At 43.1% G+C, this 17,955-nt stretch overlaps 1 protein-coding gene across 1 annotated transcript; it reads right to left on the bottom strand.

Moving 5' to 3' along the window:
* Positions 1–16,139: 16,139 nt before the first annotated feature.
* Positions 16,140–17,341, bottom strand: LOC122541098 (bcl-2-related protein A1-like). Its single transcript, XM_043677642.2, has 2 exons — positions 16,619–17,341; positions 16,140–16,494 (listed from the first exon to the last, which is right to left on the bottom strand). Exons 1-2 carry the CDS (start codon positions 17,039–17,041, stop codon positions 16,348–16,350), a joined length of 570 nt encoding a protein of 189 aa, XP_043533577.2. The 5' UTR covers positions 17,042–17,341; the 3' UTR covers positions 16,140–16,347.
* Positions 17,342–17,955: the final 614 nt, after the last annotated feature.

Below are 17,955 nucleotides of genomic sequence, written 5' to 3'. Positions count from 1 at the left end.
GCCAACCACTTCAACTCTCCCTCCCACTCCACCAAGGACATGCAGGTCTTGGGCCTCGTCCAGCGCCACATCCTAACCACCCGACGCTTGGAGGAAGAACACCTCATCTTCTGCCTTGGGACCTTTCAACCACACAACATCAATATGGACTTCACCAGTTTCCTCATTTCCCCTCCCCCCACCCTTATCCCAATTCCAACCTTCCAACTCGGCAGTGCCCTCATGACCTGTTCCACCTGTCCATCTTCCTTCCCACCTATCCGTTCCTCCCTCCTCTCTGACCTATCACCATTACCCCCGTCTTCGTCCCCCTATCACACTCTCAGCTACCTTCCCCCCCAAACCCCCCAACCCCACCCACCTCCCAATTTTCTGTCCACCCCCTCGGCTCTCAAGCCTCATTCCTGATGATGGACTTTTGCCCAAAATGTCGATTCTCCTGCTCCTCGGATGCTTACTCACCTGCTTTGCTTTTCCAGCACCACACTCTCGACTCTGATGTCCAGCATCTGCAGTCCTTACTTTCTCCATCGTGTTCAGGAATGTGTAGGTTAGGTGCATTAGTCAGGGGTAAATGTAGAGTAATAGGGCAATGGGTCTGGGTGGGATACTCTTTGGAGGTTTGGTGTGTACTTGTTGGGCCAAAGAGCCTAATTCCACACTGTAGGGTTTCTATGATTCTACATGTCCAGCAGTTCCTTTATCTGATTTATTTCCATGGTAGTTGATATTTGCAGACTCTTCTCATAGAACCAGATCCAAATAGGAATTCTAATATTGTAGCAAATCCCTTACTATCACTCAGAAGTGATATCACCCACCACAACAGACCAGGACAGATAAATCAACTAGGAGAAAATGAGGACTGCAGATGCTGGAGATCAGAGTTGAGAGTGTAGTGCCTTTCCAGCACTACAGTCTCAACCAAGACAGATAAATAACAAGCAGGACAGAATACCAGCGCTTCATCGGAGGCTCGCTGATGATGTTATCTAGCAAGGTGATGAAACATCTGAGAACAAATCTACCAGCTCAGCGAGCAAACTTACAACCTGACCCTTACTATTTCTCAACACAAATTCTCCTCACCTCTGTCTTACCTGGGAGACCCCATTACTCTGAGATGACGTCTTCTGGTCCCAGATTCTCCGTCAAAGAGATACAACCTCTCAGGCACTGTCCTGTCAAGCCTGCAAAGACTCTGATATGTTTCAATGTGGTCACCTCTCATTCTTGTGAACTTCAATGAATATAAGCCCAAACTACTCAACCTCTCCTGATGGAAAATCTCCCCATGCTTAGGATCCACCTTGTGAACCTTGACTGGATTACCTTCAGTGCCAGTACATCTTTCCTTAAATAAGGGGACCAAAACTGTTCACAGTATTCTAGGTGTGGCTTATTTAATTCTTTGAGGAGAAAGTGAGGTCTGCAGATGCTGGAGATCAGAGATGGAAATGTGTTGCTGGAAAAGCGCAGGTCAGGCAGCATCTAGGGAACAGGAGAATCGACGTTTCGGGCATTCGGGTTCCTGAAGAAGGGCTAATGCCCGAAACGTCGATTCTCCTGTTCCCTAGATGCTGCCTGACCTGCTGCGCTTTTCGATCACCAAAATCTATCAAACAAGAAAACAGAAATACCAAGAGAAAAAAAAGACAAAACTCAACTAACTACTCATCTAACTTACAACTAACTAGAGTGTATCATTAAAATTCTTACATTATTCAAGAGGGAAAAAAAACCCCAACAGATAACACATAAATTAAGCAGTGATACACATGCACGGAATGTGTTAACATCAGATCACAACAAAACCCGTATTTATCCAAAACATCCTGAGCATAGACCATATAAAATTCACAAAAATAAAAGCTCTTTACTACATTCAGATCAATATAATAAAAAAACTATTTCTAAATAGTAAAAAAAAGTATAAAATGTATTTAAACGGAGATCTTCCCCCTTATTCCCAGGGGGCATCACTTCCTTTCCAAAAAAACCCATCATAACCTCTCCCAACCAATGCCCTACCCTTGACCCAGGCACCCCACGGTAGGATAAAGAAAATTCAAGTATACTACTGAACTAGAACTAACAGTGAGTACCCTATCCCCCACCCACCCACACCGACTCCTGGATATATTTGGTAATGTTAATACCATATATGAACATATATTCCTATAAAATTACTGTCTCAGCAAATAATAATTAAATATGTTAATACAAAATAACAGGAGAAATCAACCCCGCTCCCAAGGACAAAGATAAAATAAGATAAGGTAGCCACCTTCCCCCAATCTACATCAGCTAGACCCCCTGGCCTATATATATATAAAAAAAAGGGTCAAGAAAATCGCTAAGTAAAGGATGAATAAATAAACCCTTCTTCCCACCCCACGGAGATAATATTAAACAGTAAGGAAATGAATGGAAAAAAACAAGGGGGTAAACCGGGGTGGGGTTGGGAAAAACAACATCAAATAACTCTTATAATTTGTCTAAGAGAGTCCAAAAGTTCCTTGGCCTTCTCCGGTGATCTGAAGTTATACACAGACCCTTCATGGCTGAAGCGTAGTATAGCTGGGTAGCGCAAGGAGTATTGAATGTTTAAATCCCTTAAATGCTTCTTCGCTTCATCAAACGCCTTCCTCTTTCAGACCAAAGCTGGGGAAAAGTCCCGAAATAACATAATCTTGGATCTTTTATAAGTCATGGCTTGGGGATCTTTCCCAAGATTTCTGGAGGCTTCCAAGAGCATCTGCCTCTCCTTGTAGCTCTGCAGCCGGAAAAGGACCGAGCGGGGCGCTGGTTCGAGCCAGGCCCGCGTATTGCAACCCGGTAGGCCCATTCCACCCTTACCTGGCCTGATCCATCCTCCAGATTCAACAACTGCGGAAGCCACTGTTCAAGGAACCCTGTAAGCTGGCCGCCGCCTTCCCGTTCGGGAAGGCCCAGCAAACGAATATTTTTTTGACGACCTCGATTCTCGAGGTCGTCAATGTGATTCTCTAAGGTCCGAACTTGCTGCTCGAGAGTCCGGACCCGATCCACGGCTGATTCTGCAATGGCATCGGAGGTTGCGGCCTTTAGCTCCGCCCCTCCGACTCGGCATTCAATTTCTTCGATGTCTCGGTCGTGCTTTTGTAGCGCGGCTGAGAATCAATTCCATTGACTTCGGGACTCTTCTTTGAAAGCATCGATCTTTGAATTGAGTTTGGAGATTATTTCCACGAGGTTCGCCACCGTAGGTAAGCCCCCTGGGGCGGCTCGGACACCTCTGCTGCAGCTGGGGAGGGTGGTGGAGGGGCTCCTGCCTGCTGAGATCTGCGGGCTCCTTTCCCTCTAGTCATTTTTACAGGAGACTGAACTGTTTAAATTTAGTACTAAACCACTAATTACATTAAGTAAAAACTATTTTTAATTTATTTGGTGAGTGTGGTGGAGGAGGGTGGCCCACTTTGCCTAGGTCTTATGAGGAGCACTATAGACTCAGACTTGCTGAGTCACCGCCATCTTGGATCTCCTCCAGTAGGGTTTTTGACAAGGTGTCAAGAGAGAGACTGCTCAAGGAAGGAAGAGGCCATGGAATCCTGGGCCATTTAATAATTTGGTTGCAAATAAGCTCAGTAACGAGAGACAAAGGTTGATGGTCAAACGTTGTTTTTGTAACTAGAAACATGTGTCCAGTGATGTACTGTGGCCTTTTGATGTCTGTAGTCTACATTAAAGAACTGCACAGAATTGCAGGAGGTTTGATCAGTAAGTTTGCAAATAACACGAGAGCTGATGGTGTGGTGAAAAGTGAGGAGGAAAGCCTTTGACTTGATGACTGTCTGGTCAGATGGGCAAAACAATGGTAAATAGAATTTAATCTGGAAAAGTGTGAGGTGATAAATTTGGATGACTACTAAAGCGTGGGAGTACTTAATGAATGGTAGGACTCTAAGAAGTACAGAGGATCGGGGGACCTTGGTGTTCATGTCCAGTTTCTTGAAGGCAGCAGGACAGTAGATAGGGTAGTTAAGAAGGTCGGGATGATACTTGCTTTGTTAGTCAGAGTACTGAACACAAGATCAAGGAGGTTATGATGGAGCTGTATTAGATTGGGCAACAACTGGAGTACTGTGTGCAGTTATGGTCAATATACTGGAAGAATGTAATTGCAGTAGAGAAGGTGCAAAGAAGATTCACCAAGATGTTACCTGGGCTGTAATGATTCAACTCTGAAGAGAAATTAGATTGGCTTGGATTTCCTTAGAGCAGAGAAGGCTAAGGGGGGAGCCTTATTGATATGTAAAAAGTTATAAGGGACATTGACAGGGTAGATAGGAGCAAATCTTTCCCTGAGTAGAGAATTTAATACCAAAGGGTATAGATTTAAAATAAAGGGCAGGAGGTTTAGAGGGGATAATGGATTTTTCTTCCACTCAGAAGGAAGTGCTTACGCACTTTGCTTTGTTTTATTCATAATCAATCGGGTACCCTGATAGCTTTGTTTGTCATTCCTCCTTGTGACCATATACTCCGACTATCCCTAACAATCTCCTTTTTAAAAGTAGCCCATTTCTCCTTTACAGTTTTAGACTGTAAAACTATAAGAATTAGGAACAGAGGTAAGCCATTCAACCCCTCAAGCCTGTCCAACCATGCAATAGGATTGTGGCTGATCTGACATTCCTCGCATCCACTTTCCTGCCTTTCTCCCACACACCTTGATTCTCCAAAAGATCAAGAATCTAACTATCTCAGTGTTAAACATTCACAAAGTCTCTGCACAAACTCTGTGACCCCATAGCTCTCTGTGGTTTGGAGTTCCAAAGACTCACAATCTTCTGAGAGAAGAAATTCCTTCTCATCTCTGTCTTAAATTAGCACTTCTTAATTCTGAGACCATGTCTTCTGGTAATAGACTGTACAATGATAGCGTTTACCCTATAAAGCCCTGTAAGAATTATTTTGTTTCAATGCGATCACCTTTCATTCTTCTAAGTTCCAATGACCAGAATCCCAAACTGCTTAATTCTTGCTCATAAGAGAATTCCACCAAATCAGGGATCATCCTAATGAACCTTGTCTCAACTGCCTCCAATGAAATAATGTACTTTCTTAAATAAGGGGACCAAAACTGCTCAAAGTGACCAAAACTCACTTCCTTTCTCCAAGTCAATAGTGTATTTTGTAAACAATTATTGCCCTAGAACACATTCTCATGGCACAACACTACTTACAAGTTCCATTCTGAAAGTATCCTCCTTATCCCCATTCCCAGTTTCATCTCCATGACCCAATTCTCTATCCACGTCAATATACTACCTCCAACATGGTGCATTCATCCTATGACTTAACCTTTTGCGAGGTAACTTGACGAATTCCTTCTGGAAGTCCAAGTACAACATTTCTATTCCTTCCCTTCTATGTACTCAGGTTACTCAGGACTCTATGCTTGATTAAATTATAATTTTCCAAATGTTCTGCTACTACTTCCTTAACAATTGATTCTAATACTTTTCCAACAACAGGGGAGGGGATGGTATAATGGTATTATCACTTGACTATTCATCCAGAGACTCGGGTAATGTTCTGGGGTCATGGTTTCAAATCCTGCCATGGAGAATAGTGGTATTTGAATTTAATTTTAAAAATGTAGAATTAAGTGTCTAACGCTGACCACAAAACTCTTGTCAATTGTCAGGAAAAACCCATCTGGTTCACGTGGGTGGCACGGTGGCTCAGTGGTTAGCACTGCTGCCTCACAGCACCAGGGACCTGGAGTTGATTCTCACCTCGGGTGACTGTCTGTGTGGAATTTGCACACTCTCCCCGTTTCAGCGTGAGTTTCCTCCCACCATTAGTCAGGGGTAAATATAGAGTAGGGGAATGGGTCTGAGTGGATTACTCTTCAGAGGATCGGTGTGGACTTGTTGGGCACAAGGGCCTGTTTCCATACTACGGGGAATCTAATCTAACAATCTTTAAGAAAGGAAACCTGTTATCCTTACCTGGTCCAGCCTACATTTGATTCCAGACCCAAAGAATGCAGTTGACTTTTAACTGCCCTCTGGGCAAATCGGGATAGGCAACATTTGCTTTCCTAGCCAGCAAGGTCTATCTCCCATGAATGAATTAAAAAGAAGTTAGGCTAGTTGTCGCCCTCCCTTTTTGAATAGGGATGTCATACTGGCAGTTTTCCAATGCTCTGATACTTCTCCAGAATCCAAGTATTTTTGGAAAATTAAAACTAATGCATCCACCATCTCTTTAACTACCTCTCTTAGGATCCTACTTTGCACGCCATCAGGGCCAGGGGATTTATCAACATTTAACCCCATTAGTTTTCCTATTGCTATTTCTCCAGCAATGTTGATGGTACTTAATTCTGCACCTGCCCCCGACCTCTGTATTCTTTAGTATTAATGAGATGTTTGAAGTATCTTTCACCATAAAGATTGATATAAAATATCTGTTTAACTCTTCTGCCATTTCCTTCTTTCCAATAACTGCTCCCCAGTTTAATTTTCTAAGAGACCTGTGTTCATTATTACCTCCCTCTTCCTTTTTGTCCTGGTAGTTTATCTTCTCTGTGTTATTATCTTTTTAGTCCTCCTTTGCTGGATTCTGAATTTATCCCAACCTTTGAAGCTATCACTGACATTTGCCTCCAGTATGCTTTTCTTTCAACTTAATACTCTCCCTAACTTCCTTAGTTAGCCATGTGTGGTTTATCCCTCTCTTGGAAACTTTCCTCCTGACTGGGGATATATTTTTGCTGAGAGCCATGACTTACCTCCTTAAATGTGTGCTGCTGCTTGCTCACTGTCATTCCCATTGATCTATTTGCCCAGTTCACTTTAAAGGTAATCCTGTTCTCATTTCATTGTAATTCCCTTTATTTAAGTTAAATGCAATTATTTACAACTTATATTTCTCACTCTCAAACTTAATATTAAATGCTATCATGTCATGATCACTACTTCCTACAGTCATGATTTGGAGATGCCAATGTTGGACTGTACACAGTTAAAAATCACACAATACCAGGCTATAATCCAACAGGTTTATTTGGAAGCACTAGCTTTCGGAGCACAGCTCCTTCATCAGCACTCTGAAAGCTAGTGCTTCCAAATAAACCTGTTGGACTATAACCTGGTGTTGTGTGATTTTTAACTTTGTACTTCCTAAAGGATCTTTTATTTGGAGGTCATTTCTTAAACATGCCTCATTATCCATTACCAGATCCCAAGTAGCCGGCTCCTTGGCTGGCTCTGTGAGATATTATTGTGTTACAGGTTATCTTTATTAACTCACTCACCAGCTTGCTATATTCATTAATAATGGGGTCATTCATAATCCTTTACTAATCCGTTAGTTACTATAACATAATTTCATTCATTCATAAAACCACAGTTCTGTAATATATTTTACTATCCAAATTTAAAAACAACCCTTTCAAACGCATTACTGCATTTTCAAACCTTGTCAGCCCTTGCTACAAGCAGTGTTTACCTCAGAATAAGTGTAGCATGCAGAACAATACCATCCTCATCAAGTCTCCATGAAACATTATAATATTAATCAGCCCTTACCAACCATCTTCTGGACACGAATAGATTCCCCAATTAGTAAGTACCTGTTAAATAGCTTTTAACTGGGTCATTATCCCTTTAAGAAACTAACTGACAAAACAGCGTTTCCACGAAATTGCATGAATGAATGAAACTCATACTGGCAAACAGTTAATAAATCTAACAACCCAGCTGCAGTGATCAGTTTAATATCCTTTATTCTTTTTATTATGTACAGGTACAATTTCTAAAATATTTAGAGCATAGAGGCCTACTATTTTTTACTACATTGCAAAATTTGACATACTCTTGGGAAGTAAGGCAGGGCAGGTGACTGAGGTGTCAATAGGGGAGCACATTGGGGCCAGCGACCATAATTATATTAGATTTAAAATAGTGATGGAAAAGGATAGACCAGATCTAAAAGTTGAAGTTCTAAGTTGGAGAAAGGCCAATTTTGACAGTATTAGGCAAGAACGTGGGCGGCACAGTGGCACAGTGGTTAGCACTGCTGCCTCACAGCGCCTGAGACCCGGGTTCAATTCCCGCCTCAGGCGACTGACTGTGTGGAGTTTGCACGTTCTCCCCGTGTCTGCGTGGGTTTCCTCCGGGTGCTCCGGTTTCCTCCCACAGTCCAAAAGATGTGCAGGGTCAGGTGAATTGGCCATGCTAAATTGCCCGCAGTGTTAGGTAAGGGGTAAATGTAGGGGTATGGGTGGGTTTCGCTTCGGCGGGTCGGTGTGGACTTGTTGGGCCGAAGGGCCTGTTTCCACACTGTAATGTAATCTAAAAAAAAAACTTTTGAAAGCTGATTGGGGGCAGATGTTCGCAGGTAAAGGGACAGCTGGAAAATGGGAAGCCTTCAGAAATGAGATAACAAGAATCCAGAGACAGTATATTCCTGTCAGGGTGAAAGGAAAGGCTGGTAGGTGTAGGGAATGCTGGATGACAAGAGAAATTGAGGGTTTGGTTAAGAAAAAGAAGGAAGCATATATAATATATAGACAGGATAGATCGAGTGAATCCTCAGAAGAGTATAAAGGCAGTAGGAGTATACTTAAGAGGGAAATCAGGAAGGCAAAAAGGGGACATGAGATACCTTTGGCAAATAGAATTAAGGAGAATCCAAAGGGTTTTTACAAATACATTAAGGACAAAAGGGTAATTAGGGAGAGAATGGGGACCCTCAAAAATCAGCAAGGCAGCCTTTGTGTGGAGCCGCAGAAAATGGGGGATAGCATTACTAAATGAGTATTTTGCATTAGTATTTACTGTGGAAAAGGATATGGAATGTAGGGAAATAGATGGTGACACCTTGCAAAATGTCCATATTACAGAAAAGGAAGTGCTGGATGTCTTGAAACGCATAAAGGTTGATAAATCCCCAGGACCTGATCAGGTGTACCCTCTAACTCTGTGGGAAGCTAGAGAAGTGATTGCTGGGCCTCTTGCTGAGACATTTGTATCATCGATAGTCACAGGTGAGGTGCTGAAAGACTGGAGGTTGGCTAACGTGGTACCACTCTTTAAGAAGGGTGGTAAGGACAAGCCAGGGAACTATCGATCAGTGAGCCTGACGTTGGTGGTGGGCAAGTTGTTGGAGGGAATCCTGAGGGACAGGATGTACATGTATTTGGAAAGGCAAGGACTGGTTAGGGACAGTCAACATGGCTTTGTGTGTAGGAAATCATGTCTCACAAACTTGATTGAGTAACAAAGAAGATTGATAAGGGCAGAGGGATAGATGTGATCTATATAGACTTCAGTAAGGCGTTCGACAAGGTTTCCCACGGCAGACTGGTTAGCAAGGTTAGATCTCACAGAATACAACAAGAATTAGCCATTTGGATACAGAACTGGCTCAAAGGTAGAAGACAGAGGCTGGTGGTGAGGGTTATTTTTCAGACCGGAGGCCTGTAACCAGTGGAGTGCCACAAGGATCAGTGCTGGGTCCTCTACTTTTTGTCATTTACATAAATGATTTGGATGTGAGCATAAGAGGCACAGTTATTAAGTTTGCAGATTGCACCAAAATTGGAGGTGTAGTGGACAGTGAAGAAGGTTACCTCAGATTACAATGGGATCTTGATCAGATGGGTCAATGGCAGATGGAGTTTAATTCAGATAAATGCGTGGTGCTGCATTTTGGGAAAGCAAATCTTAGCAGGACTTATACACTTAATGGTAAGGTCCGAGGGAGTGCTGCTGAACAAAGAGACCTTGGAGTGCAGGTTCAAAGCTCCTTGAAAGTGGAGTCGCAGGTAGATAGGATAGTGAAGAAGGCATTTGGTATGCTTTCTTTTATTGGTCATAGTATTGAGTACAGGAGTTGGGAGGTCATGTTGCAGCTGTACAGGACATTGGTTAGGCCACTGTTGGAATATTGCGTGCAATTCTGGTCTCCTTCCTATCAGAAAGATGTTGTGAAACTTGAATACGTTCAGAAAAGATTTACAAGGATGTTGCCAGGGTTGGAGGATTTGAGCTATAAGGAGAGGCTGAACAGGCTGGGGCTGTTTTCCCTGGAGCATCAGAGGCTGAGGGGTGACCTTATAGAGGTTTACAAAATTATGAGGGGCATGGATAGGGTAAATAGACAAAGTATTTTCCCTGGGGTTGGGGAGTCCAGAACTAGAGGGCATAGGTTTAGAGTGATTGGGGAAAGATATAAAAGAGACCTAAGGGGCAACTGTTTCACACAGAGAGTGGTATGTGTATGGAATGAGCTGACAGAGGAAGTGGTGGAAGCTGATACAATTGCAACATTTAAAAGGCATTTGAATGGGTACATGAATAGGAAGGGTTTGGAGGGATATGGGCCAGGTGCTGGCAGGTGGGACTAGATTGGGTTGGGATATCTGGTCAGCATGGACGGGTTAGACCGAAGAGTCTGTTTCCATGCAGCACATCTCTATGACTCTAATTTAAACGACAAATTATGCAAGTAGACCAGACAGACATCCCATCAGTAGCAGCCAGCACTTAGCACGTTTTAACCCATCTCCTATCTCCCAGGACAGAAGCCCTTAAAACCTTTGTGTTCAATAAATAAAACAATGTAACACCATAGTAATGGCATTTTAATACATGTAAGAACAGTGTGCAAAGGAGCTCTTGTAGGTCCTGTAACTCGGGATTGTATTGCTGCCTCGAACTTGCGCTGTGGTTGCTGAATAAAAGAGGCTACTTTCACCACTCACTGATTTAGGTCATTATTTGGACACGATCCCACAACTCCATGACATATTGCTCTAAGAAGCTATCCCAAATGCTCTCTATGAATTTGTTGTTGTAGCTACATTTCCGGTTTGGTTAATCCAATTGTCTGTTAATCTTTCATTTCAATTTACCAGAGCCAGACTCATTCTCACTGGTCTTCTGATTGATGTATTTTGCTCTGGATTGCTAGAGCCAACTTAAATGTTATAGTTGTCACTGTCTCCTAAATGTGGTCCTAATGACACATCATATTCTTACAGAACTAGCTGCACCAAACTGACACCAACCCATTCAATACATTTACTGCCAATCATAATTCATATAATGCTGGTCTGAAGTAATGGATGAGCTCCTACATGACTGCTTGGAGTTGGTGGACTGGTCCATGTTCAAGAACTCCTGCTGTCCTAAACTTCATGCTACTTAACAATGTGATTTGCCTGTATTGCTTGCAAGGCAAAGCTTTTCACTGTAACTCGGACACATGACAATAAATTCAATTCAATTCAATGAGTAAGTGTGTAGAGGATAGCATGCTAAAGAAATTAATCCCAGTGTTCCCCATGGAAACCATGGATGAACCAGAAGATCCACTCCCTATTAATTTTAAAACAGCTATGGACAGGGACAAAACTGGTCTACGGGTTCAATTTCTAAATTGGTGCAAGGTGAATTTTGATGGAATTAGACAGGATCTTGATTGGAGTAGTTTATTTGCAGGTGAAGGGTCCTTCAGCAAGTTGGAGGCATTTAAAAAGTGAGTTAGTTAGAGTTCAAGGTCTATATGTTTCTGTGAGGGTGAAAGGCAAAGTTGGCAGGAATACGGAATCCTGGATGACAAGAGATATTGAGGCGTTGACCAAAAACCTCAGGTACAAGTAGCTGGGATCAAGGGAATCCCTGGAAGTATACAGGGAATACAGGAGGCGAAAGTGAGGACTGCAGATGCTAGAGATTAGAGTCAAGAGTGTGGTGCTGGAAAAGCACAGCAGGTCAGGCAGCATCCGAGGAGCAGGAAAATTGACGTTTCGGTCAAAAGCCCTTCATCAGGGAATACGGGAGTTTACTGAAGAAGGAAATAAAGAGGACATCAGATAGCCTTAGCTGAGAAGATTAGGGTGAATCCAAAGAGGTACTTTAAGTATATTAAAGGAAAAAGAATAACTCAAGAGATAATAGGGTCCCTCAAGGACCAAGGTGGACATGTATGTGTAGAACCACAGATGATGGGCAAGGTTCTCAATGATTATTTCTCCTGTGTTTACCGTGGGGAAATACATGAAGACTTAAGAACTTGGGGAAGTTAGTGGTCATATCTTAGGGACAGTCCATATCACAGTAGAAGTGGTGTTGGATGTATTAGAATGTATAAAGGTGGATAAATCTCCTCATCCTGACGAGATATACCCAAGAACACAGCAAGAGGCTAGAGAAGAAATTGTGGGGCCCTGGCTGATATTTTTGTATCACCGTTAGCCACTGGTGAGATCCTAGTAGTTAATATTGTGCCCTTCTTCAAGAAGGGCTGCGAAGACAAACTGGGAGCAATATACCAGTATGCCTAACATCTGTGATAAGTAAGTTACTTGAGAAGATTCTTAGAGATAAGATATACATGCATTTGGAAAGTCAGGGTTTGATTAGAAATAGTCAGCATGGCTTTGTGCATGGGAGATCAAACCTCACAAATCTGTTGGAGTTCTTTGATGATCATAATTCCATGAAAGTAGAGTTGCAGCTGGATAGGATAGTAAAGAAGGTATTTGGTATGCTTTCCTTTATAGGTCAGAGCATTAGGTATAGGATTTGGAAGGTCATTTGCCAATGTTGAGGCCACTTTTGGAATATTGCGTATAATTCTGGTCTTCCTCCTATCGGAAAGACTTTTCAGACTATAGGCCTGTGACTAGTGGAATGCCACAAGGATTGGTTCTTTTTGTCATTTATATAAATGATTTGGATGTGAGCATAAGAGGTACAGTTATTAAGTTTGCAGATTGCACCAAAATTGGAGGTGTAGTGGACAGCGAAGAAGGTTACCTCAGATTACAACAGGATCTTGATCAGATGGGCCAATGAGCTGAGGAGTGGCAGATGGAGTTTAATTCAGATAAATGCGAGGAGCTGCATTTTGGGAAAGCAAATCAAAGCAGGACTTATACACTTAATGGTAAGGTCCTAGGGAGTGCTGCTGAACAAAGAGACCTTGGAGTACAGGTTCATAGTTCCTTGAAAGTGGAGTCGCAGGTAGATAGGATAGTGAAGAAGGTGTTTGGTATGCTTTCTTTCATTAGTCTAATTGAGTACAGGAGTTGGGAAGTCATGTTGCGGCTGTACAGGACATTGGTTAGGCCACTGTTGAAATATGCATGCAATTCTGGTCTCCATCCTATCAGAAAGATGTTGTGAAACTTGAATGCGTTCAGAAAAGATTTACAAGGACGTTGCCAGGGTTGGAGGATTTGAGCTATAAGGAGAGGCTGAACTGGCTTGGGCTGATTTCCCTGGAGCATCGGAGGCTGAGGGGTGACCTTATAGAGGTTTACAAAATTATGAGGGGCATGGATAAGACAAATACTCAAACTCTTTTCCCTGGGGTGGAGGAGTCCAAAACTAGAGGGCATATGTTTAGGGTTATAGGGGAAAGATATAAAAGAGACCCAAGGGGCAACTTTTTCATGCAGAGGGTGGTACGTGTATGGAATGAGCTGCCAGAGGAAGTGGTGGTAGCTAGTACAATTGCAACATTTAAAAGGCATTTGGATGGTTATATGAATAGGAAAGGTTTGGACGGAAATGAACCGGGTGCTGGCAGGTGGGACTAGATTGAGTTGGGATATCTGGTCGGCATGGACGGGTTGGACTGAAGGGTCTGTTTCCGTGCTGTACATTTCTATAACTCCATGACTCTAAATAAAGGCAAAATACAGCTGATGCTGGAAATCTGAAATCAAAAACCAAAGTGCCAGAAAAACTCAGCAGGTCTGACAGTACTTGTGGAGAGAGGAACAAAGTTAATGTTTCAAGTCCAATACGACTGTTCTTCAGAATTATTAATTAATCCTACTTAGCTTTGGAAAATCACCTTTGGTCCCCAACTTCAAATCATTGATATGTAATGTGATCAGTTAGAGCCCAAGGACCCTTTGGTCCAAATTGTCAATGATCAGGATATCCTTACTTACTCTATCTTAAAGAGTGGGGATGGGGGTGTGTGGAATGCACTGCCAGCAGTGATAGTAGATTCAGATACATTAGGGATATTTAAGTGACTCTTGGCTAGGCACATGTAAGATAGTACAATGAAAGGTACATAATTTAGTCTGGTCTTAGAGTAGGATAAAAGGCTGGCACTACATCCAGGCTGAAGGGCCTGTACTGTGCTGTACTGTTCTATGTAATCTAGTCCTATTTGCCAGCACTTGGCCCATATCCCTCGAAACCCTTCTTATTCATATACCCATCAGATGCCTTTTAAATCTTGTAATTGTACCAGTCTCCACCACTTCCTATGGCAGCCCATTCCATACATTCACCCTTTGCGTGAAAAGGTTGCCCCTTAGGTCCCTTTTAAATCTTTTCCCTTCACCCTAAACGTATGCCCTCTAGTTTTGGACTCCCCACTCCAGAGAAAAGACCTTATCTATTTACCCTATCCATAACCCTCATGATTTTATAAACCTCCATAAGGTCATCTCTCAACCTCTGACGCTCCAGGGAAAACAGCCCCAGCCTGTTCAGCCTCTCCTTATAGCTCAAATCCTCCAACTCTGGAAACATCCTTGTAAATCTTTTCTGAACCCTTTCAACTTTCACAATATCTTTCCTGTAGGAGGGAGACCAGAATTGCACACAATATTCCAAAAGTGGCCCAACCGATGTCGTGTGCAGCCGCTACGTGACCTCCCAACTCCTGTACTCAATGCACTGACCAGTAAATGCAAACATACAAAATGTTCACTATCCTATCTACCTGCAACTCCACTTTCAAGGAACTATGAACCTGTACTCCAAGGTCTCTTGGTTTAGCAACACTCCTCAGAACCTTACCATTAAGTGTATAGGTCTTCGTGGAATTCCCGAGCCATTGCCTACCAAGTCACAATTTATCCATTTACTCCAAAAGTCTGTTTTCTGTCTGTTAGTCAATCATTAATTCCACAATACCAACTATCACATATGCTTTAGTCTTTTTAACCAACCTAAGTGTACTGTGTCCATCAACTCTCCTTGATCAATTTTGTTTGTAACAGCTTCAAAAAGCCTCAACAAGTTCATCAAACACAATTTCCTATTCACAAAATGTATTATTTCCTACTCTAATGTTCTTTGCCTCTCCCAAACATTTAAAGGCTCCTAGCTGTTCTCTCATATAAATGTAAAGGATACCACAACTCTACTTTGACAGGGAAGTATCTTGGGGTCCTAGCCAAGGTTTATCTTTTATCTAACTTCACTAGAACAAATGACATGGTTATTACCATATTGTCCTTTAATGATTATCCAATGTTACGACAGTGATGTTACAACAGTTACCCTCCACTCCTGGCATCTTCCCCTCCACTACAAGAAGTGCAAATGCTGCATACACACCTCCCCTATCACCACTGTCCAAGGCCCCAAAGGATCCTTCCACATCCGACAGAGATTTACCTGTACTTCCACACACATCACCTACTATGCTCATTGCTCTCGATGTGGTCTCCTCTATATTGGGGAGACAGGACGCCAACTTGCGGAACATTTCAGGGAACATCTCTGGGACACAGGCATTAACCAACCCCACCACCCTGTGGCTGAACACGTTAACTCCCCCTCCCACTCCGCCAAGGACATGCAAGTGCTGGGCCTCCTCCACTGCCAAACTCCAACCATTCAACGCCTGGAGGAAGAACGCCTCATCTTCCGCCTAGGGACCCTCCAACCACATGGGATCAATGTCGATTTCACCAGTTTCCTAATTTCCCCTCCCCCTATGTTATCCCAGTCCCAACGTTCCAACTCCGCATCACCCTCTTGACCTGTCCATCTTCCTTCCCACCTATCCACTTCACCTCCACCTTCATCTACCTTTCACATTCCCAGCTACCTTCTTCCCAGCCCCAACCCCTTCCCATTTATCACTCAGCCCCCTTGGGCCACCCCCACCATTCCCGATGAACACCTTATGCTTGAAATATCAATTCTCCTGTTCCTCCGATGCTGCCTGACCAGCTGTGCTTTTCCAGCACCACACTCTTCTACTCTGATCTCCAGCATCTGCACTCCTCACCTTCTCCAATTACAACAGTGAAATGGTAGATTTGGCTGTAGTGTTTTCAGGCATCCTGGGATTATGACAGGCTCTACACAAATGCAAACCTTCTCATTGCAATATTTATTTAAATAAAAAATATACATTTTATTACAAATCAGAGCTTACTGTATTTAACGTTATGTATTCGAATGAGATGCAACAAACTTTACAAAAGGTTCATAAAACCCAAATGCAGATTCTCCCGTCAGGAGCCAATGTTCTTCCGCTGAGCTGTTACGCTGTGTAAAGAGCTCAGCCATTTCCCTGTTTTCAGTGTTGGTAAATCACAAAGGAGAATGCAGCAATAATCCCCGTGACAACTGCTAACTTTGCATATGAAAATAGGGGACTTTTCTGCCGGAAAAAATCCACAAATCCGGTGTCTTCCTGTTTAAAGTATTCTACGAACCCCTTCTCCTAGTTAAAAAAAAACAAAAGTAAACTTTATGAATGAATGCAACACCGTGACGCAAACATCTGTGATCTCAAACAGCAGAACAATGGGCAATCTGGCGGTGAGTGTTAGGAAGTAATTCCCTACCCAGCTACCGTTCTCCTTGATCCACGCAGCTTTGAAGGTCCACGTGTGATGAGCCATACACTGAGCCACGTCCTCAACCAGTTCTTCTTCTGGAATGCCTCTCCTTTTCAAGTGCCTCACTAACTCTCCACAAAAAGCATACAAAGCCACAAGTCTGCTCCAGTTATCCTTCCCATCTGAGGAGATCTCGCTCATTAGAATGGGAAACGCCCGCTTCACGTCCTCTGTGGAAGTGATGTTGAGTTGTTTGATGTAGAGTTCAAACTCCTGCTCCCTGACTCCCTGGAAGAGGGAGGCCGCCTTACGCAGTGTTTCAGCCGCGCTGCTGCTCGCAGGAGCTGACTGAGGTCCTTCCAATGCAAACTTCAGATAATCCTTTATCAACAAGTAGACAAACTGCCTCGAGTGTGAATCGTGGTTCATGATCAGTGCTGGTCTTTCTCAGTTGCTCGCTCAGTCTCAGCCCAGTGTCATTCAGCAATGAACACACCGACCTTGGTTTTATTAGCAGCAACCTGACCCGGACTTTCCATTTTGCTGAATTGATGTGTTACTGAGATCCGCCCACCCATCTCTGACCGAGGCAAATTTCCCCTCGGTAATTAACCGGAACAATTTTGTTCGAGTTACTCTCCTCAAAGGGGAAAGTGGAAATCGCCCAATTGCCGGAACCTTGTCTCAGCCGAAAGGAAAATCAAACGTTCAAAACATGTTTGTAACTGCTCTGCGCCTATTTACATACGTTTTCGAATCGATTCTGTAATCGGCTGAAGGCGCGTACCATATTAGGTAAAAACAATGACTGCAGATGCTGGAAACCAGATTCTGGATTAGTGGTGTTGGAAGAGCACAGCAGTTCAGACAGCATCCAAAGAGCAGGAAAATCAAACTGCTCCTCGGATGCTGCCTGAACTGCTGTGCTCTTCCAGCACCACTGATCCATGAATAAATATTGTTAATCTGGAGCCACTCTCGGAATCTCAGGCCATCCCAAAAGGCTACACAGCCAATTAGGTACCGCTGAAGTATAGTTACTATTCCAATGTAGGAGTCAGCTAATTTGAGCACGGCAAGATCCCAAAATATGAAATGTGGTCATGACTAGATAACCCGTGGAAAAAAAAAGCTACTTTAAAGAGTCTGACTTGGAAGTCGCACTTGGCCTCCATTTTGAAGGATAAAGACAAGACAGACCAGTATGTCTCACTGGGAGAAAGTGAGGAGTGCAGATACTGGAGAATCAGAGTCAAAGAGTGTGGTACTGGAAAAACACAGCAGGCCAGGCAGCATCCCAGGAGCAGGACAGTCGACTTTTCAGGCTTATGCCCGAAACGTCA

The sequence above is a fragment of the Chiloscyllium plagiosum genome, unplaced genomic scaffold (assembly GCF_037043375.1).
Source record: "Chiloscyllium plagiosum isolate Xiang-an unplaced genomic scaffold, Cpla_swu_hap1 HiC_scaffold_39, whole genome shotgun sequence".
Taxonomy (NCBI): domain Eukaryota; kingdom Metazoa; phylum Chordata; class Chondrichthyes; order Orectolobiformes; family Hemiscylliidae; genus Chiloscyllium; species Chiloscyllium plagiosum.
This window is presented reverse-complemented; position numbering and strand designations above follow the sequence as displayed.